The sequence below is a fragment of the Grammomys surdaster genome, unplaced genomic scaffold (assembly GCF_004785775.1).
Source record: "Grammomys surdaster isolate TR1022 unplaced genomic scaffold, NIH_TR_1.0 126176, whole genome shotgun sequence".
NCBI lineage: Eukaryota > Metazoa > Chordata > Mammalia > Rodentia > Muridae > Grammomys > Grammomys surdaster.
In genome coordinates this window covers 1,878,816-1,900,461 of record NW_021620983.1, presented here as the reverse complement: position 1 = coordinate 1,900,461, position 21,646 = coordinate 1,878,816, and the positions used below count along the sequence as shown (strand labels likewise).

Here is a 21,646-nt window from a genome sequence, read left to right as displayed (position 1 = left end):
TTTTTTTCCCCTCAAATTCTCAATATAAAGGAAAAAGTAAATAATAAATTGAGATCAAAGTCGCCTTCACTGACAGCGGCAGGAGGACACCAGGACACTCCGTGGCTAGAAATGGAGTCAGTGAGCTTTGAGGATGTGGCTGTGAAGTTCACGCAGGAGGAGTGGGCTGTGCTGGACCCATCCCAGAGGATGCTGTACAAAGATGTCATGCAGGAAACCCTGAGGAACCTGGCCTCTCTAGGAAACAAGTCGGGCAAACATAAGGTTGTAAATGAGTATGAAAAACTGTGGAGAAAACTAAGCAGCCAACTGGTGGAGAAATTCTGTGACTATAATGAAAGTCATCAGTATCCAGAAATCTTCAGCTGCAATCCAGGGCAGTCTGCGAGCCGGAAATCTTGTCCAGGACTTGCTACATTTGAAAAGAATGTCCGTGTAGAAGGTAGAATTGGCCACTCATCTCCGGGTGTGCTCCTGAACCATCAGGTAGGACCTTGTGAAGACCAGGAACATGGACAGACGTTGTATAAACACAAGGAGTTTGGGAGAAGCTCCAGTTCTCCTTCACCCCTTCAGATGCATAAAAGCACTCACACTGGAGAGAAACCTTCTAAAAATAAGGACTATAAAGAAGACCTTCCATGTGTCAGATCTGGCCAAATGTATGAACAAAATGACTGTTCAAAGAAGTCTTATGTGCACAAGCCATGTGGGAAAGGCTTCACGTATCCCAGTCCTTTACCAAGGCATGAGAAGAGTCACAGTGTTAAGAAGCCCTACGTGTGTGAACTGTGTGGGAAAGGCTTTGCTCGGTTTGGTAACCTTTTAAGGCATCAGAGAACTGACACGGGTGAGAATCCTTTTCTGCCTGATCATTATGCAAAAACTCTTCCTCGTTCTGCTTGCCTTAGAAGAAGAATGAGTATTCACAATGGTGAGAAACCCTATGTGTGTGACCAGTGTGGGAAAACTTTTCTTGATTCTACTTACTTTCGAATACATAGAAGGATTCACACTGGTGTGAAACCCTACGTGTGTAAGCAATGTGGGAAGGCCTTCACTGCTTCTCGGTACCTCAAATCACATGAACTGACTCACACTCGGGAAAAGTCTTATGCTTGTGAGCAGTGTGGGAGCGCCTTCACGTTTTGGTATCAATTTCAGAAGCACAAAGTAACTCACAGTGGTGTGAATCCTTACATTTGTAAGCAATGTGGGAAAGGCTTTACTTACTCCAGTTCCCTAAAAACTCATGAAAGAATTCACACTGGTCAGAAGCCCTATGTGTGTAAGCACTGTGGGAAAACCTTTGGTAGTTCCGGTAACCTTAAAAGACACGGAAGTATTCACACTGGTGAGAGACTCTACGTATGCAAGCAGTGTGGGAAGTCATTCAATAATCACAGTTCCTTTCAGTTCCACAATCGAATGCATACTGGAGAGAACCCCTACAAGTGTAAGCAGTGTGGGAAGGATTTAGCTTCTTCTTCCTCCCTTCAGAGCCACGAAAGGAATCACTCTGGAGAGAAGCCTTATGCGTGTTTGCAGTGTGGGAAAGCTTTCAGTTCTGACAGCTCTCTTCGGAAACATAAAATAATGCATAGTGAAGAAAAACCCTATGTATGTAAGCACTGCGGGAAGTCTTTTCGCCGCTTTTTTGAGGTTCGGGTGCATGAACGAATCCACAGTAGCGAGAGACCCTATGAATGCGAGACATGTGGAAGAGGCTTTTTGAGTTCAACTCATTTGCGAAGACATGTACCTATTCATAGTAGAACAGATAAGAATGTTAGTAAATGACATGAGATACTGTCTGCTAGCTCTCACAAAGTCAGACAACATGATTAGATTACGCTAGCAATGTGGGGAAATAACAAACAAACTCCAGAGAAGGCATCCTTTTGAATTGGTGTAGATATTACTACTAAAAATTCTCTTCTAATATACATGGAAGCAGACACTGGAGAAAAGCTGCAAGCCACGTGATAAAGTCTTCAGAGCTCTTTTCATTGTGGAGAAGATGTGAAATCGCTCACACTGGAGAGAAAGCTTATGCCTGCCATGTGGAAAGCCTTTAGTTCTTAGGGGCCTTTCCAGAGACATTGTAGTCGTCATTTGGAGAGAAAACCTTCGTATATAATGTGGCAATTTGAATAAGAATGCTCCAAATATGCTTATATATTTGAATGTTTAATTACCAGGGAGTGGAACTGTTTTGAAAGGCTTATAAGAATTAGAAGGTGTGATCCTTTTTGGAGTAGATGTGAACTTTTTTGAGTTGTGATTGAGGTTTCTGAAGCCCATGCCAGATGCAGTCACTTGGATCTCTGTGTGTGTGGATCAGGATGTAGTTCTCAGCTACTGCTTAAGCCCCCAGACATGGTGCTCATGGTCTCCGTCGCTGAAACTGTAAGCAAGCTCCCAATTAAATGCTTTGTCTTATAAAAAAAAAATAATAATAATAAATTGATCTGGTAAAATAACTAAAAGAAATGTTTATTATAGGTATAAAGTACCAGCTATAAGAAAAATAGACATTTAGACAATGGCATGCAGTACCTGACACTGAAGAATAGATTTTCTGGAAGATTCTCCTTGTGACCTCTTTGTATGAGCCCAGAGTTTTATTGTTGTTTTAGAGACAAGTTTTCATGCAGAGAGCTGGAATCACACCCACTGACTAGCTAAGGATGGCCTTGAGCCTCTGCTCCTCCTGATCCTGAGTGCTGGGATTCCAGGCACATCTGCCACACTGGCTTTATCCCAAATTTTTAAATAAATTCGTAGGCATCACATTATGAATTAATTGCACTCCCAAAGAAAACTAGTTGAAAACAAAAGCAATGAGTTATTATAAACTGCTCTAAAATTTTTCCTAGGAGTTTAATTAATTTTTCTAAGTGAGTTATGTGGTTAGGCCAGAAACATAATTTATAAATAGACTTCCCCTTGGTTTATTAGTGATAGGAATCTCAAATCTTCCCCTTGCTTTCTGTTCCTACCCTGGAGCACTGTAGCTGTGTCTTTCAGATTTATAAGTAATGTCCTTGTTCTCCTTAGGAAAGTCCCTCAAATATGAAGTATCACTAAACTTGATGAGAAATTGTTGTATCTCACAGCACGGAGAACAGTGGTGCTCTTCATGTTCTGGATCATTTGGTTAGTTTTATTCTCTGTGATTTTATAGGCTACTCTAGACAAAGCAGCCACTGTAAGGATTTGGAGGAGGAGTAGAGGGATGGCTTCCTGTAGGAAGTTGAAGTCTTGTGAGGAGCTGGCTGTGGTTGTCCTGACGTGATCAGTGACTGGATCTTCACCTCCAGTGAGCTGAGCGGCAGCTATTTTCTGGTCAGTTGCTGCTGTGTCTGATTTGACTAGTGAGGCAGGTACTGCCATCGCCCCCATGTGTGCTCCTTATGGGGGCTCCTGTCTGTGCATGCGGAAGCTAGGGATCAGCCATCTTATTTCTTAGTTTTTCTCCCCACTCCACTTCAAGATGGACTGTTTCTCTGGAATCTGGGATCCCTGATTAGGCCTGGGGTGACTGTGTGGTAACTGCCCAGAGACATCTGTCTGTCCCCACATGCTGCGATTAAAGCATGCCTTACTGTGCTCAGATCTTTCCTTGGGTTCTGCAGATGGAACCTCTGTAAATTTTACATCCTCAGGCTTACTGAGCTGTCACTCCAGCCCTGCCCTGCCTTTACCACCATGAAGACACAGAGGTTCTATAGCTCGTCACAGTGGGCACCTGATCTTGTCAGGCTCAGGCCGCCTGACTCCAGAGGCCTTGTAGTTTGCCACCACCACCCCACTTCTCTACCCCAAGGTTCTTGTCTTAGTATAAAATGCACATTCATCTTAGATAGAAATAGATAACTGTACAAGAAAGCCCTTAGTTGGACCCTGGCCTCACACTGCTTGCCAATCCTGGTGTTATTGCTGAGCACAAAACCGACCACATGTTGTCACTTGTAAAGTAGGTTTGGGTACACAGAGCTGAGCACAGTAGGCAAGTCCATTGGACCTTGTGAAGTGTAAGCTCAGTTGAGAAGGAACCGTGGTAAACAAGCTGAGTTTAATGTGGTGTTGTGAACTTTGAAGGGTCAGAAAAGCATTGCAACTGCATGTCTGACAGAGTCACTGGTGGAGAGGTCCGTGGATACAGGAAGGAAGCCAGCACTGGGGAATTAATATACATGCTCTATGGCGCCACTCAGAAAATCCTGAAGAGAGAGCTGTAACAGGGGTTAAACAGTGGTTGCCAGGGCTGTAGGAGCTCCAGTCAGGTGATAATTAAACTGAATTGTGGTCATGGTTACATTTGGCCAGACCTGTCAATCATTAGAGCCATTTCCTAGAATACTGTGGTCTTAAGAACATTCCTACTACAATAGAATTTTGAGAAACCATCAAGTTTTGTTGCAATTAAGAATCTGCTTTGAATTAGTATGTGATGCCTGTTGATAACCTATAGATGATCCTAGAGAAGAGGTCAGACAGCTGGAGACACAGACTTATCACATCGCACTCTCAAGACACCCGTGCACCCATAGCTATTGACTGTGGAGTTGACCTTGGTGTCCATCAGCTGATGATGGAAATGTGTGGGAAACACAGCAGCATTTTACTCAGCTGCACAGATGAGATTAGCAGGAGGACAGACGGATCTGGAAAGTAGTGTATTAACCGAGGAGACCCAAACTCAGACCAGACCAAGCCAGACCCCAACATGCACGCTCTCGCATTCCTGATTGTGTGGATCCTAGATCATTTGGTTACTTCGAAGATGTGTGATGGACAGGGGGAAGAGTGGGCAGAGGTGACATGAGGGTAAAAAGCTGTCAAGAGGACTGAGGGAAGAGCAGGAAGCTGGGGGGAGGGGAGTGGGCTGCGCAGAGGAAAGGTGGGCACAAGTGGATAGGGAAGGAGAAACTAAAACAAGTTCTGCTTGGAATTGTACCTTTGAGATGGCAAAGACTCATTGATTATTCTAGTTTTAAACTTTTTAATGAAATTTTTAATTCTTGAAAGAAATAGTGGTCTGAAGTCGGGTGCCTCTTTAGGGTACTGTGGAGTGGATAGGATACAGATGCTGTTTACCTTCTGGACAGGCCTCTGACCCTCATTTTATGGAGTGCTGTCATCTTCTTTTTTTTTTTTTCATTCATGTTTATTTTCCATATCTTCCTCACTCCATTTTTTTTTTTATTTCTGAGAACATGCTCTCTTAGACTCAAATACCAAATAACATAACTAGGTGGGGAATTACAAGTTTCTGATGAAAGAAAGAAGGGTGGGAAAGAAAAAAGCCAGGATAACCAAGCATCTCTCATTTGGTTGACGGCATTTGTGACAATGTGTTTGACAGGTCTAAAGGGCCTCTTTTCTTTTTGGATTAAGTCCTACTTGCCATCCTCTACCATGGTATTGCATTTTACAAGACAATCACAGCTATTACCTATAGAAAACCACATCTCTCTCATTCAATTCCAACATAGTATACAGAGAAATATTACATATATTGTTATAATAGCCAGTGTTACATAGCGAATGACGAGTGTTGTCATCTCCTAAGTATAAATAACAGTTTGCTTCAGATTGTCTGTGGTAGTGGAGGGGACTGTGACCACACACTTGGATTCTCACAGGATGACAGACAGTAAGTAGACCATGTTGGGATGCAGAGCTACACTCATCCTGATGGATGCTCAGAGCTTCCTGTGTACACAGCTGGGCAACAGAGGCCAGTGCTGGTTCTGTCAGCCGCTTTAGCAGTACCAGACAGTATGGGGGGCCCCAGAGACTGGCCTTAAGCTCTATGGCCCAGCCATTCAGAGAAATAGACCTGAAAGTGACCCATGTTGATAGGAATTAACACCACCTCTTGGCTGCTAGTCCAGCAGAAATGAGAGAAGGATCAAAGATGGCAGAATCAGCCTCAGGTAAGCAAGCCGGAGTGCTTGACCTGAGAAGGGAAGTACGAGAAGCAGCCTGTCCAGTTTGCCTGTTGAGCACTGTGTGCTCATGGTGGCTTCAACTGGGGAGACAGGAGCACACAAGCAGGAAACACACCTACCATTGTGTCAGGGTTATCACAGAGTGTATCCTTAGAGATATCAAAGGGAAGATTTGTAACTCAGGCTTATTTCCATGTTAAGTTAATTTAAAATCCTTTCTGAAGGAGGGGAAGTGTGTTTGTAACAGATACCAGGGCACACAGAAGACAGTGCTGTTAACTTTGGTGTTGTTGCAGAACAGTGTAAGGGTCCTGTGTACTTAGACCCTGAAGCCCCATCTGACACTGTTTCATAATGGCTCATAACCAAGCACAGGCACTATAATTTGGGCCTGTGTTTTCTCAGAAGCCACAGGTATTATAATCAGGGCCTAAATTTTCTTGAAGAAATTGAACATTGCTACTTAACCAATCTTAAGAAGGAAATGATACTCCTGTCCAAGCTTCCCAAGCAAGATACTTCCCCAGCCCCAAACCTCTGCTGTACCGCTATCTTGGGTTTTGATTCATTCATTTATTTTATAGTTTTTACTGAAGTATTTCATAGGAACTTCATTTGTAACAGACAAAGTTCAGTGACATTCTTAATTGTCAAGAGTATAGCATCCAGAAGGAAACCTCAGCCTCTTCCACCTCTATGGCAGCTGCCTATCTTATTCAAAGAGAAAACCATGTCTAACCTTATGCATCTAGGTTAGGATTCATCCCAGATTGCCCGTCTGCCATCCCCGTGCCCACTGCCTCTTTGATCATTACAGACTTGACATTGTGCCTGAAAAGCAACCCATTGAAAATGTAAGCTCCTTGTTTGGTTTGGTAGTGCTCACCTGTGGTCCCAGCACTTGGGAAGTGGAAGCAGGAGGGTGGGGGTTCAAAGCCATCCTCTCAAAAATCAAGAGCAAAATAAACAATAAGTGAATCAATAAGAATAGAATATTACTCTATACATATTGTTCCCTCTGCCCTATCATTGCCTTCTTTTCAATTTTCATTTCGTGTGCATGAGTGTTGAGTTTTCATGTATGTTTGTGCTCATCATACCTCTCCGTTGCCTGTTGTGTTTTCTCAGAACATGTTGGTAATTAGGTGAGGGCATCGCATCCCCTGCACTGGAGTGACAGATGGTTGTGAACTGCTGTGTGGGTGCTGGGAATTGAACCAAGAGGATTAAGCAAGTACTTTCCAAGAGCAGCTACAGATGGAAACATGGACAGTGGAGATGCTACTCTCTGGGCTCAGGTACAACAGGAGCCCTTGGTAATCACACTCGATGTCATCACGTGGCCAGTGTCCTGAAAGCTTGAATGAGGCCAAACTAGAACGAATGACTGCTGACGAGAGCGAAGCACCCATGCTCTCATTCAAGAGGTAGCCTTGAATATTATGCACCCAAACAGGAGCATTGCGAATGCTTCTGGAAATGGCTGGGTGTTTAACACGAAGGAAGATGGCCGCCTGGCTCATGCAGTGGCAGCTAAAATGGGAGAGGATGAACAAACAAGCATGGAAGAAGACAAACCTGGACAAACATGTTGGGAAGAACAAACCTGGCAACTGGGACAAGGATGAACCCATACCAATAAGATGTGCATTTTGGCTGGGACTTGGGGTGTGGCATTTAAGTATATCCTTCTTGTCCCAGCTTACATCCGAAGCAGAAAAGCCATGTTAATACTTTGAAAATTCAGGATGATCTAATGGTGCCATGCTTTGTGTCTGTAGGAGCATTTCTCTGTGGCATTTCTGTGTATCTGAAATTGTTGAGCCCTCTAGAGTCAGGCGTGCGCCTTCAGTGGGAAGAATGTGTAGTAGAATGGGTGCTATTTTCCCCTCTCAAAGCCCCAAGCCAATGTGAGAATGCCAAAGAGAGTTTCCAGTTCGGGGGCCTCCAGGGAGACTCTACAGAGGGAAGGTTTGGCTCCCAAACCGAACAAAAGACTGCAAGAAAGGAGAAGGCAAAGGTCTGGGAATCAGGAGCAGGAGCCTGTTGAAACTTAGCTGTTGTAAAATAGAGTGGGCCAGCAAAGGCAAGTGCCTGTGCTGAGTGTTGAGAACCTCACCCTCCCCAGCGACCCCCACCTCAGTTTTCACAAGGCTGGGGGCCATGGGAAACGAAAGATTTCTTTTTATCTTGAGGAATCTGGACAGTCAAGATAAAAGACCTAAGTACATTGTTATGAGAAATGGCCCCAAGGAAACAAGGTGTCCAGATTGCTCTGTTCTTACCGTCTGGGCACAGACTGCAGCTGTAAGCACAAGGCTGTCACCCTTCTTTAGTGTGCAATGCTTTAAACACAGCAGAGTCAAGTATGAACAGAGATGGTCGCTCATGAGCACAAAGACTGAAGGAAAGATTTGGGGAAGATAAGTTATTAAAAGCTCCCCTTGATTCCTCAGACAGAGCCATGCACACCAAACAAAGAAGAGTCTGTATTTCTTTTTCAAGTTTTTTTTTATTTTAATTTTATTATATGGGTGTTTTGTTTGCATACATGTCTGTATACAAGTATGCCTGATACCCACGGAGGCCAGCAAAAAATGCCGGGTCCATGGAACTGGAGTCACAGATAGTTGGGGGCTGCCATGTCTATGCTGGGAATTGAACATGGGTCTTCTGGAAGAGCAGCCAGTATTTTTAACTGCTGAGCCATCTCTCTAGTCCAGGAGGCTGTATTTTTTAAAGCAAGAGAATAAGAACACATATTAAAAATATTAAACTCGGGAGTCAAAAGACAAAGTTGCAGGTGTCTTCCAGAGAGGAGGATAAGCTTAGAGATATGGCCAATCTGGGCCCCCAACATGCCACCATCAGCAAACCCACAAGTCCAACCTCAGAGGCGTGGCCTGAGATCCCAGAGGCGTGGCCTGAGATCCCACAGGTGTGGCCTGAGATCCCTTCCTGTCCCTGAGACACCTTTGCTGAATAAGTGTGGCTGCCATCCCTAGTCAAGTACGGCTCTATGTATAGCAAGTGGAGAGCATCCCAGAAAATCCGTAACTGAACCCACCGCGGTGACCAGCAGATTGTGGGGAGCCCATCTCCCATGGATAGCTCCTGCATTCAAGGCCCAGGCAGCGTCGTGGAAGAGGGCCAGGAAGAGTGTGAGAGCCAGAATTCCAGGGATCCCGATGTGAAACAGTCTTTCCTAGGAAAGGCTGCATAAACAAGGCCAAGACAATGGCAACATCAGTCGACGTGCTGCACTGGAGGGTGGGGAATCTTCATGGGTCCCACCCTGAGACGCGGAACTACGAACAACTAATGACTTCTAGGGGAAGGAGGATAGCCCTCTTAGAGATGGGTTATGTTCCTGGATGTCCAGTGCATAGTGGTCAGCCCTGAAACCATATCCACACCAACAGAAACAGACTCAAAGTTGTAGCTATATGTGTCTATTTACCTACATATAACATAGGTCTATGCAATGATAATAAAAAGGCTGTCAGTTTGGGAATATGGAGAGGATACAGAAGGAAGGATCTTAGATGGTGCTCTAGAGAAGAAACCGATGGTGATATAATCATACTTTAATTAAAATGTATAAAACGTAAAAATAGGAATGATAGTTTTGAAAGATAAAATAAATCCATGAAGATATAGAAAAGAACCAGGCAGTCCATCAAAAGACCCTATAGCTTTATGGAACTCAGAGCAATTGAAACTGGGTAGTTGTGACTCTGTAGTGATTTTTTTCATTACTTTATTAAGTCCAGAATTAAAATATGCAACTTTCTTGATTATTAAAGCCCATGTTTGGATCAGCCCATAGCTAGGTTCATAATAAAACTTTTTGGGAAATGAAGAAAATATGTAAGTATTTTCATAGACTCCCGACAGTGTGCCCAGCCTATATCCCACAGGCCCTACTGCCCCAGGATAGGTAGGAATTGAGCCCAATAAAAAAATTTACTTAAGTTTGATGTTTTTGTAGTTTTTTTTTAAATCTCAAACTCATGATTCTTGAGTGTGACTTCCATTGCAGAAGGTACATTGTCAAAGGTTGGAACTCTAGAGTAAGACCCCAGCAGTGCAGCAGTGAGGAGAAACCAGCCGGATCTGGTTCTCAGCAGTGTTTACAGCTACAGAATGTGGCTGAGGGAGAGCCCAGGATATCAGCAGTGGCTAGCAAATCCATATGAAGTGTGTGGCACCTTGGATGTTCCTGAGAAGGCCACAGACAAGTGAGAGAGAACTGGGAAGCAGCACAGTGACAGTACCTGCACCATCCCCTGACTAGTCATAGATGGCCTCCAGCCTTTCACTCTGTTTGAAAGTACAACGGGATTTTCTGCAAAATGGTGAATGAATGAATGAATGAATGAATGGTTTTAAGCATCTTCCTTTCTAGAGGATGGGTGACCAAGAAAAGAAAACAAGCCATCCCTGCCTTTGATGCACGTCTTTTTACGCCGCTGTAGTTGTGGACAGTCCTAGTAAACTCAGCAGGTGATCACAGACAAATCAAGGACCTGTAGAGCTGAGTAGTGAGCTAACTAAGCTCACTACTGACTTCCTGAAGCAACACAAGGAATTCCTCTACACACAGGACTGATTCTTCTTACATGACAAAAAGTTGTCCCCACGATCCATTATATTTCAATTTACCAACTCTTAAACCCAACTATTATTCTAATACTTGCAATTACATCAATTTTTATAGGAGCATGAGGCGGACTAAACCAAACTCAAACACGAAAAATCATAGCATATTCATCATTCCCAGTTTCCTAGCATAGAGAGCCATGGCTGAAACCAGCTGCTGGCAGATGCTTTTCTAACACACCAGGGACTAAATCCTACAGGGTTTCTAGGCCAAGTAGTTTAACAAAATGTTATTAGTTAGGGTTTTACTGCTGTGAACAGATGCCATGACCAAGACAACTCTTATAAGGGCATCATTTAATTGGGGCCAGCTTATAGAATCAGAGATTCAGTCCATTATTATCAAGGCAGGAGCATGGCAGCGTCCAGGCAGGCATGGTGCTGGAGGAGCTGAGAGTTCCACATCTTCATCTGAAGGCTGCTAGGAGAAGACTGGCTTCCAAGCAGCTAGGATGAGGGTCTTAAAGCCCAGGTCCACAGTGACACACCTACTCCAACAGGGCCACACTTTCTAATTTTATAACAATGGTGGAAATCAATATATCAACAAGCAAATAATATATCAATAAGAGGTTAGTTTGTTTTTTAACCAATGCAGACTGTCTATTGCAAAGAATAAGATTCTCTCCTGAGGACACCATTTTGCTTATGTGTAATTCAGGGTCCACTGTCCCATCATCTAGAAACTCCTGAAGTTAGTGTCAGCATCATCCATTTTTTGAAATCTCTTATTACACTGTTGTTTCTGTTCTGTTTGTGTGGGTAATTTACAGCTCACCTAAAGAAGGACGTAGGAGGCTCCAGGGTCTGGAACCGTACATTACACATACTGTTGGGTAGTTAGCAGATACTTTGACAAACGGACACATGAGCAGGGTGCTGAACACAGATAAGAACTCTGTGGCATCTGAAACCTGACATTCAACTCTCGTAATCACTTGCTTTCTATGGCTTTCTGCAACTATGTGTAGCTTTGAAAATAATGATTAATTGCATTAAATATGCACAGAAATAAAACGAATAAGTCATGCATTTACTCTGAAACCTTAACCACACGGTAAATGTGGTTTACTAATTAAGAACTGGTAAAAAGAAACGAGTCATTACACAATTGTATAAAGGAATACATGTCATACTATAAAAGAATACAAGCCTAAAAAAATGCTGGGAGTAAGATAGAATGTGCAGTGTAGTCCTCTCTCTGTATATCCAGTTCCCTTCCTACTCTGTATTCATGCTTGCATATCTACACTTTTGAATGTTTACAGGCGTACATGCATGTGCTTACATGTTTGTACCTGTATCACTGTATGCTCATTTCCTGCATTCTACAGAATTTCTACAGTAAAGAAACTTGTGACAGTGGATCATTATTTTATATACTCTGGGTCATACATACATGTCTAAACTGAGAAAACACACATAGACCTTACGGTGGGAAGAGCCGTCAAGAATCAGAAGTGATGAGAACACCCATGGGTGCTGTTACCCAGTGAAAACCTGCCAGGCATCTGTGCTGGGAGTTTAGTACTTGTGTTCTCTAGCATTCATTTGAGTCACACACCACTTTTTTATTTTATTTACTTTTAACTAGAAATATAACAATAAAGCACTATTTTGCAGAAAATATTGTTGCTTTCTGAGAAGTCTGTTTGTCCTTCTTGGAATATTAGCTATCAATAAGGCAATAAGTTCCTCTTCCCTCCCTAGAGCTCTCATTTCAGATAGCAGCTAACAGTGTGGACTCTTAGCTGGTGTTCAGCTATCAGCATCTTGACTTGGCTAAGGTAGCTATAACTTACTCCTCAGACCACATCTGATGACTGTGTTGGACAGAGCTCAATATGGGTGAAGGCCACTGGACTTCAGGATGTTCTTAGAAGAGTACGTGTTGAGTTTGAAGTCTTGTGTGGATACAGAGGACAAGGAGGCAGTCTGATGAAGAGAAAGCAGGAGGGACAGGCTACAGAGGAGCCAAGTGGCCTCTGTTATCCTCGCTGAATCCTGCAGGAAATAACTAACTCTGTTTCTCTCCTCCTAATGCCTCTAACAGTTCCCAAAAGCTGTTGCAGCTCTGTAAAGCCTGGCCTGGAAGAGAGCAAGCTGCACCTGCTGGAGAGGCCTTTCACATACTCACATAAGTGGCACAGGTGTATCTGGGGCTTGCTGCACTCACTGTGCTCTCCTTCCCAAACAGGAAGCTGTCAAGGCCGCAATCGTAGAGGAGCAGAGGCGAAGCGAAAAAGCCATGGAAGAAGCCGTCAAGAGAACGAGGGACGAGCTGGTGGAGTATGTGAGGGAGCAGAGAAGGGTAAGTGTGCTGTCCAGTCCCAGCAGTGCATGGCTGTGACCGCAGAGGCTTCCACACACGCCGTGGAGTCGAGATAGTGGTAAATGCCTCAGCATACAATGAGTAATGTCCTTGGAAAGTGGTTTCCCTGAATAATCATATATTAAGCAGTTATCTTTATAAGCATCCCATCAGACAAGAACAAGCAACCGGGAGCAGCTTCTGGCTGGGTCCCTGGGTCCCTACTCAAAAAGATAGTTCTAACTTACGGGGGGCAGGGTGCCATGTAGTGTATGATCGAAACATCCTACACTAAGAATTTTTATGATTAATCAGAAAAATTAATGAGACAGTTTGTACGTTTAATATAAATATTCAGCCCAGTCATATTTTTAAAACTTTCTCTGTAAGAGTTGAAGTGCCAGGGTTGAGGAGGGATACCCAGGGGGGCTTCCACCCACTCAGGGGAGAAGGGGGTGGAGGATGGGGGGTCCAGTGAGTAGCATGTAGAGTGAATAAGTGAAAAAGATAAAATTAAATTTAAAAAATGTTTCAAAAAAATTCTGCAAATCCTACTACCCAAGGGAAAATCTTATATTAGTTTGCTAAATTTGGTATGAAGGAGAAAACTGTCGATTTTTGGCTTAGCACTCCAAAAGTTTTCCATAGTATCTGCTAGTTGTCTGCTAGTCAGCCGGCTTAGCTATCTGTACTATAGTAGAGATGAAACTGCAGCCCCTGAGAAGCTTAAGACAAGTGTTCACTGTGAGAACTGGCAAGCACCCGCAGGTACACCGACTTGCTCTGCAACCTCACCATGGCCTAATCAATTTTAATTGCACTTTGAGACTCTCTTGGAGCACCTACAATTCTAGACCGGGGGATGGGCCACATCCCCCCTCCTGCTTATTTATGAAATAAACTTTTCCAGGAACACTCCACACCCCCTCACTGAAGTATTGTATTCAGCCTGGCTTCACGATGCAACAGCTGAGCGGAACCTCTGTCATCTCTTATTGAAGCAGCTTCGCCTTCAGTCAGGTGTCAAAGGGCTCTCTGCCTTTAATACTCCTGCTCTCCCACCATGGAACTGGGCAGCTGGTATTCCCTGGTGTTCTGGAGAAGTCTTTCCCTTGTCATATAAACTTTCAGGCCAAGTGGTGTAGTCAGTAGTGCCACAGGCTTTGTTTTGTGTAAGGGAGGTTACAGAGAAATGGAAAGGCCTCGTCCCAGACACTTCTCGAGGGAGGAAGAGTTTGCGGTTTATAGAGACTGATATCCCTTAGGCTAGAATGAAGAGTTCCAGCCCATCCCATAAGTTCAGACTGTTACACATGAGCTCCCTGTGATGGAGGAAGTGTGAATAACTCCAGTGGGCAGCGGCCACTCACAGCCAGGCGGAGATTCCTAAAAATAAAATCTCATCCAAATGTAATAAAGGATTATTATTTTTTCCTCTTAAGAACCAGAATTATGGCCCATGTTTTCAAAATCACCTCCAGGAAAATAACCTTCACTTGGGAGGATTTTTTTAATTTAGATTTTTAGAGGGGTGTAAGGAGCAATTATCTTTACTTCAAAGGTTTGTGGCCAAGACATTGTTCGAATTTTTTAATTATGGCTAGGTTCTTTAGGGCCAGCTTTGCTGCAGTCCTCTGGGGTTTCACTTGAAGCTGTTACAAGCAACACTGAGCCAACGGAAGCTTTACTTCTGATAGTTACAGTCACTAAAATTCAGACAACTCTAGAGAGACTGTCATGCCACCACTTTGTCTTGTTCCTTGTCGTGATGATATTGACACTTCCGCTGTTCTGAGTCTCCTCAGGGTTCTGACATTCCACCGAGAGTGTTAACAACATGCTCCTGATAGCTGTTGAGTATGCTGAGGACTTTCCAGTTCTTGGTATAAATCATTTGCATTAAGGAGTTATTCTTTACATTGTTTGTACATCCATGTGGAGGCAGTGCCATTCATCTGCCCCTCCCCGCCCACCTGTCCGCCCTGACTTCCATCATCCTAATTAACCATTCCTCCTGTGTGGCCTGGGCCAGCTCTTTAGACAGAAAAGGATAAACTCAGGAGTATGTCAGTGTCGAGGCCCACAGGACGCACTGTGGCTTTTGATTTGGATGTCATAATATGAGATTGCTTCCCTGAATTGAGGTACATGGCAGTTAGGACTGTTGACTGGTTTCTCAGTTCTCTATTTTTATTTAAGCCATCAGAGTCAGTAAAGTCAGCCAGTACTAACTGCCTTGCCAAGTGGCCCCCATGAGCTTCCTCCCTGAAAGTGAAGCGTAGCACATTTCAAGTGGAAGAAGCTTAGCAAAGCCAACAATCTGTGCAGGTTGAAAGGGCCCTGCAGCTTCAGTGTCAGTACAGGTGTGCTCTGCATGCTGACTGCTGTCCTGAATCCCTTCTTGAGGATCTATACCCTGTAAATACACTGAACCTCAAGCCTACCTCTGCTTCACCTTCTTGACCTGTGCTCCTTATCAAAAGTGTCCTTGCATAAGGTCACTCTTGGGAATATGCACAGGCAGGTGAACAGGGGCCATGCCATCAATCTGACCATCAGCCGTAAGGATCAGCCTGTTGGGAGTAGGAGTCATCCAGTCGGAACATGGTGAATGATATCACGGGGTTCCGAGAATAAAATAGCCTGGAGGGTGGATATCTGCCCAGCTCTAGGGCTTTAAGGCTTATTATAAATAGAAAGGTTTTGTGTCTTTCATTTGGGAACACCACCACACCAGCTTTAGTCTCCATCTTGCCCACTGAAGGGCCTTACCCCATAGTCAAAGCATATTGCTGAGAATCTGACTGCCACTTTCTGCCTCTGTGACTACTGGTTTCTGTCATGCGGAGATGCAGAGCTACATGCTCTCCCCTCAGTTAGGTCTTCTTAGATTCGTGGGCGGCTTTGGGAGATGACATATGAGCAACTTCATCACCACTGTTGTCATCATGTCAAGTTCTGACTTCAGACCTCCACAACTTCCTCCAGACACAATCTTTCAATTTCCTTCTTGGTGATCCACTATTTGTACCATGAGACTTTTAGCCAGTATTAGTACAACACTCACTGTTAGAACCATTTCAAATAATGTCAGCAAAATCATAAGCCTTCAACAGCAGTGTGATCCTTTGGTGAAGTAAGCAACACAGTGCTAGTATTTCCCACAGTCAAGTACTTTTTTCTAAGGCTCCTGCTGTTAGGTCTATCCTGGTTGTTGTCATAAGAAAGAAAGAAAGAAAGAAAGAAAGAAAGAAAGAAAGAAAGAAAGGAAGGAAGGAAGGAAGGAAGGAAGGAAGGAAGGAAGGAAGGAAGGAAGGAAGGAAGGAAGGGAAGGAAGGAAGGAAGGAAGAAAGAAAGAAAGAAAGAAAGAAAGAAAGAAAGAAAGAAAGAAAGAAAGAAAGAAACAAAGAAAGAAAAAGAGAGAGAAGGGGGGAGAGGAATAGGGAGAGACTGAGAGAATTCCAGGCATTGAACTAATTTTCACAAGTTTCTTGCAGAATGTCTGAAAACAAAATAGACATTATGACCATGGATGTCAAAGACTTGGCCACTAGGAATTGGATGCAGGGTTGAGATGTAGCAGTAACAGGCCAATACTCTTCATGTGTTGATGAAGACCTGTTCTTGCCATTCTTTGCCTTAGAGATACCACGAGTCAGGTACAACTTTTCAATATAACACCTCCAGAAATTGTCATCTTATTTCCTTATTTTCAGTAGAAAGGAAATGATCTCATGGCTAAATTGTAAAAATAATTAAACATTCTAGCTAGCCCATATAAAAGACACACTCTCCAGGTATTTTATTTATAAGCCATAAGCCTAGATTGGGCAGGTTTGGAGCTATTCTAACCTATTTCTCAGTCCCTTGTTTCTCCTGGCCATGTGCTCATGGTCCATCTCCTCTCATGGAAACCCCCTCCACCTCCATGTCCTTTCTTCCTCTTTCCTCTCTCTCTACCTGAAACCCCCTTACTCTGTCGTCAAGTCCCACCTTTCTCCCTCCACTGCCCAATCACAGGCTCTAGCCTGTTATTGACCAGTTACATTGGGGAGCAAGGTTTACTTACATAGCATCACTTGGTACATGTGAAGAGCCAGTATTTAGCTAGAATACAAGCAGCATCAGACCAGCCCACTGCACTAGAAGACATTTGGTAATGACTCAGTCTGTCTGGTTTATTGTGTTATTTTTTTCTATCATGTGTATCTCCACAGCCACCATTCCTTTTCTTTAAAAAAGAAAAAAGTACACCCCCCAAAAAAATACTGTTGTAACTAATACTGTATTGGAAACATAATGAGAATGTCCTTTTCTGAGGGACATGATGTCTCTTCTCCTTCAAAGACAGAACTGGCCTTCCTGCCGGTCTCCGTGCTGCTGAGTCATAAGCCAGAGTGGCCACTATCTCAGGGCCCTCACTCCCAAAGGAAGGCCGGACTGTTTCTGACTTTGCCTTTGACTAAAATTATGGGTATATTTTGCTTTTTCTTAAGCAGAGAGTTCTAACCAGATAGTTACAGGGGCAGTTCTGCTAGAACTCACCAGCTGTGGGGCTGCGGTGCCCTGTAAAGACTGCTCGCCCTCCCCTCCTCCCTCCCTCCCTCCCCTCCCTCCCTCCCTCCCCCCCTCCCTCCCTCTCCCCCCCCCCCTCTCTCTCTCCTGTTATGGGGATCCTTGTGCTAGTGACTCCTGGTCCTCTTCCGTTGTTGTGATTCCATGAAAGTCCGTCATCCTCTGCCGTGTAACTCAAGCCCAGAGCCCACACCTTGCACCCTGTGAACTCATTTTAAATTTTTTCTCTTTATTTATGGGTATGTCTGTGTGAGTTTATTCCACTATAAGCATGATGGTTTCCAATGGAAACTGAGAGACATCAGATCCTCCTGGAAGTGGAGCCACAGACAGTGAGCCTCCTACACCCAGGTCCTTTCCTACAGGAGCACCTGCTTGTAAGCAGTCAGCTGTCTGCCCAGCACCTAAAACTAATTTTTGTTATAACATCTATTTCTCGGTGTTTAAAATTCACCTAAGATGAGATGCTGCGGCCCATTTAAATATTGCACGAGTACACACACACACATTCTCAAACAGGAAGGATGTCAGAAATCAGGAAGCATTACAAATTACCACCACAAACTTTGGGAATTTCTTCCAAGTCACCATGGCTACTGTAGAAATATTTCTAGTTTTTTATCCTCTCAGCTGCTTTTAAAACTGATCCTTTGAAGTCATGCTGGGGGTAGCATGGTCATTCTTATTAAAACAGAGCCACAGTGATTGTCAGGCATCATAGTGAATGTTTCCACTTGGCCGCAACAGTAATCTGCAAGTTTCTGAAGTTTCCTGAAGCTGATGCCCAAGTTTCATAACATGTTCCAGAAGCTCTGCAGTGTTTGACAGGGAAGTTATGTCTCGCTGGGTGTTTTCAGGTGTCTGTGATTCTGCTATTGTCTTGCTTTAATCAGCAGCAATCCCCCTCACCTCTATAATCTGGGGTATTTTGTGTGTGATGGTCACATAGTTTTCCTCATTGAAGGCTCACCACAGAATTCCTTGGGATAAAGAGCTTGATGGACTTAATTTTCCACACAATGCATTGGGTTAAATCCCAACATGTATTCTGGCCCCTCTGGATGTCTCTGTTCTCTATTTATGGCTGGCTCTCATCAGGGAGTCTCTCCTTTTTCTTCTTTCTTATGTTCTTGCCATTTTAAACCTGTTACCTAGGCTGGGTCTATCGCTCAGAAGCAGAATGCTTGCCTAGCATGTCTAAGGCCCAGAGTTCGCCAAAGACCAGACAGACAGACAGCCAACAACTAGAAGACAATCTTAGCAGGCTCTGTGCTTTATTCAGTACCTGTTCTCAGTATAAAAAGACCAAGATGAAGCAGAGGCAGCCAAGAGTAGCTGACCTAAGCCTGGGGCAGCAGAACCAGGAAAGGGTGGCTGGAGTCCTAACTGTGTGAGAGGTAGATTTGCTCACTGCTGTCTTTTCCTTGTACATCACTGCTTGATCCTAAGGTTAATGGCTCCCACCAACACGTGACACTGATCTTCACATGGAGGACCTTCTCGTTAACCAGTGGTTTTCCCGATGTGGTCTTCAGCTAGAAGCTTTCTGAGCTCTGTGTTTGAAATGAAATACTTCGGAATAGATCTTTCTTTGAGCTGTGGAGCTGACAAAATGATCTCACCAATCCTACCAACCCTTGTTTGTCTCACACTGTAGCTCAGGCTACCTTGGAACACATTCTGTCACCCCAAAAATTTCAATAAAGGCTGGAATCTCACTCAAGATCTAAGAGGACCGAGATGGGGGAGGGAGCGTTCCTAAAAGACTCTGCAGGCCCTGGGCTGTGTGTTATCTGTGGCTGTCTGAAGGCCAGCCATGACAGTAGCTCAGTGACTCTTAAAGCCTAAAATAACTACTGTCTGGCCCCCCAGAAACATTTGTCATATGCTGATAGACAAAGTAACCCCACCCCCACTGACAGACTAGAGCCTTCAAGCTGTGAACCAAACTGCAATCCTGGAGAAACTAGATCCACAGGATGTCCCATCTACTTCTAACTCAGCGCACCTTCTTTATCTACCATGATCCAGTACTGTCATTAGGTCATAAATCCATCCGTGGATTAATCCATTGATGAGGTCAAAGCTCTCATGATGTACTTGCTCCCCCAAACCACCACTTCAGACATCAGCACCAACCCTTCCCACATGAGCACTGAGTCAGGACCAAACTTCCCACATGTGAGCACTGTAACAGGACCAACCCTTCCACATGTGACCATCACATCAGGACCAGTTTTCCCACAGTGAGCAGCCGCATCAGGACCAGCACTCTCATATATGAACATCCACATCAAGACCAACCCCTCCACATGTGAGCATTGCATCAGGGCCAAGGCACACATTGGCTTTCTGAGGGATGCTTCATCCAAACCACAAGCACCTAGGCATCTGATCTTCTAGATGCTGGCCCAAACAGAGCCTAGACAAAGCTGTCCCAGTGCCATCCCCACTGAGTCAGGGAATAGACCTTGAAACCGTAGAAGTAAACATACCAGAAGCCCTGTTTCCTTAGAGAACTTAAATAAAATTGACAGCAAAATATTACTTTGAGATGACCTTGGAAAGATCAGGACTACGAGTGAATGTTGGGAGGGAGGAGCAAGAGGCTTTCCGAATGAGCAGAGCCAACATGCAAGAAGACCTGTGAGCAGAGAAGGGCAGGTCTAGTAGAGCATCCCAGACACAGGGCATGGAGCACACAGAGGTCCTGGGGTGAGCCTTGAGGGAAGTCCAGGCAGACGCAGGGCAGCAGAGACGCTGAGCGAGAGATAAAGAGCATTGTGTGGCAGCGGAAAAGGAGAAAATGACCTTGGAGGTTTGAATATTTTATCAAATGCTTGTAAATATGTCAAATAAAATATGGATAAAAAATTGAGCAACCTTTAATTAATATAACATCTGAGTCTATGTTGAAGGAACCCACATATCATTTTAATCCCTAGAAAGGATGGATAGATTTATGACTGCAGCAGTTATTTTTAATTAAAGTCCACATATCCATGTTTGAGATGTAAGATACAATCATCCCCTGGAGTTTTATGGCTGAGATGGAGTATCAGACCTGAAAGGAGGGCTGGGGGACACATTGGGAAGTTCCTCAAGAGAAGGGACAATGTAAACATTGTGTATCTTCAAAAGTAATATATTGGCATAGTTTTATGTTGATGACTACAAGCCGTAGATAAGAAACCCAGAAGAGTGGAAGTTACAGTCGTGTCAGAAGTACAGTGGACTTGAAGTCTCATCCTTTGAAGAATTTCTCAGGGCACGTATATGAGTGACATTCAACCTTTCTGCAGACCATTATTAATACCTATGGTTATGGGTCCCCTACCACATGTGCTGTTTGGGCACTGGCAGTTACTGATGGTGGCCCCAGCCCTGCATTGCATCTGGGAATTAGATCCATAAATTTCTTTAATATTCATAAAGCACACTGTATTTATAACCAGGGCACTGCCTTGTCCACTTTAGTTATCCTAAACTGTTTCCATGCTCTCCCTCCCGCTTTTTGTTACAATTTGTAGAAACAGTTCTGTCTGGAAGCCAAATACTTTTCATTTTTACAGTAAATTTGTTCATTTTCTATGCATGCCTTGGTTGTCTATAAAATATATATACTGTTTTTGAATACTTCAAGGCTTTCTGTAAAGCTTGTCTGCTATCAAGTAATTTTGATAGTCATCCCTTGTCATTTGTAGCTATAGTTTTGATATCTTACTTGATAAATATCTTTCAAATGTACTTCTTTTATTACCATAGGTTAGCCTGAGATATGTGTTGTTTAGAAATACATGTTCAGAATAACTGGGCATTATAATGACCCTAAATATTCACCGTGCTCCCTACTTCTTGCCTCTAAGGGCAGAGATTTAAGAACACCGCCTTTTAGGAATGGATTTGTCTATTTGTTCTGTGCTATGTTAGGGTGTTTCTTTAGCTCCCCCAGTAGCTTTACTATTTGATCTTGACAACCAAAGTCCTCTTTAGTCTTTGTCACTTAGGAATACTCAGAGATATTTTCTGATTAACTGTTTTTTTCATAAATGTTTTTATATACCTTAAAAATACTAATTGATTTTACGCTGTGTGTGTGTGTGTGTGTGTGTGTGTGTGTGTGTGTGTGTGTGTGTGT

The 21,646-nt window shown here is 43.7% G+C and overlaps 2 protein-coding genes across 4 annotated transcripts in view; both read left to right on the top strand.

Moving 5' to 3' along the window:
- The window catches only part of Ccdc91 (coiled-coil domain containing 91), a 157,043-nt gene that overhangs the window by 123,352 nt on the left and 12,045 nt on the right, over positions 1–21,646 (top strand). For all 3 annotated transcript variants that reach the window (XM_028757602.1, XM_028757603.1, XM_028757604.1), the window contains one exon: positions 12,820–12,933. In XM_028757602.1, coding sequence (XP_028613435.1) covers positions 12,820–12,933 — 114 coding nt within the window. The remainder of the gene's footprint in view (positions 1–12,819; positions 12,934–21,646) is intronic.
- LOC114612618 (zinc finger protein 709-like) lies at positions 62–1,976 on the top strand. The gene has a single exon (XM_028757601.1). The coding sequence runs from the start codon at positions 112–114 to the stop codon at positions 1,798–1,800; it is 1,689 nt and encodes a 562-aa protein (XP_028613434.1). The 5' UTR covers positions 62–111; the 3' UTR covers positions 1,801–1,976.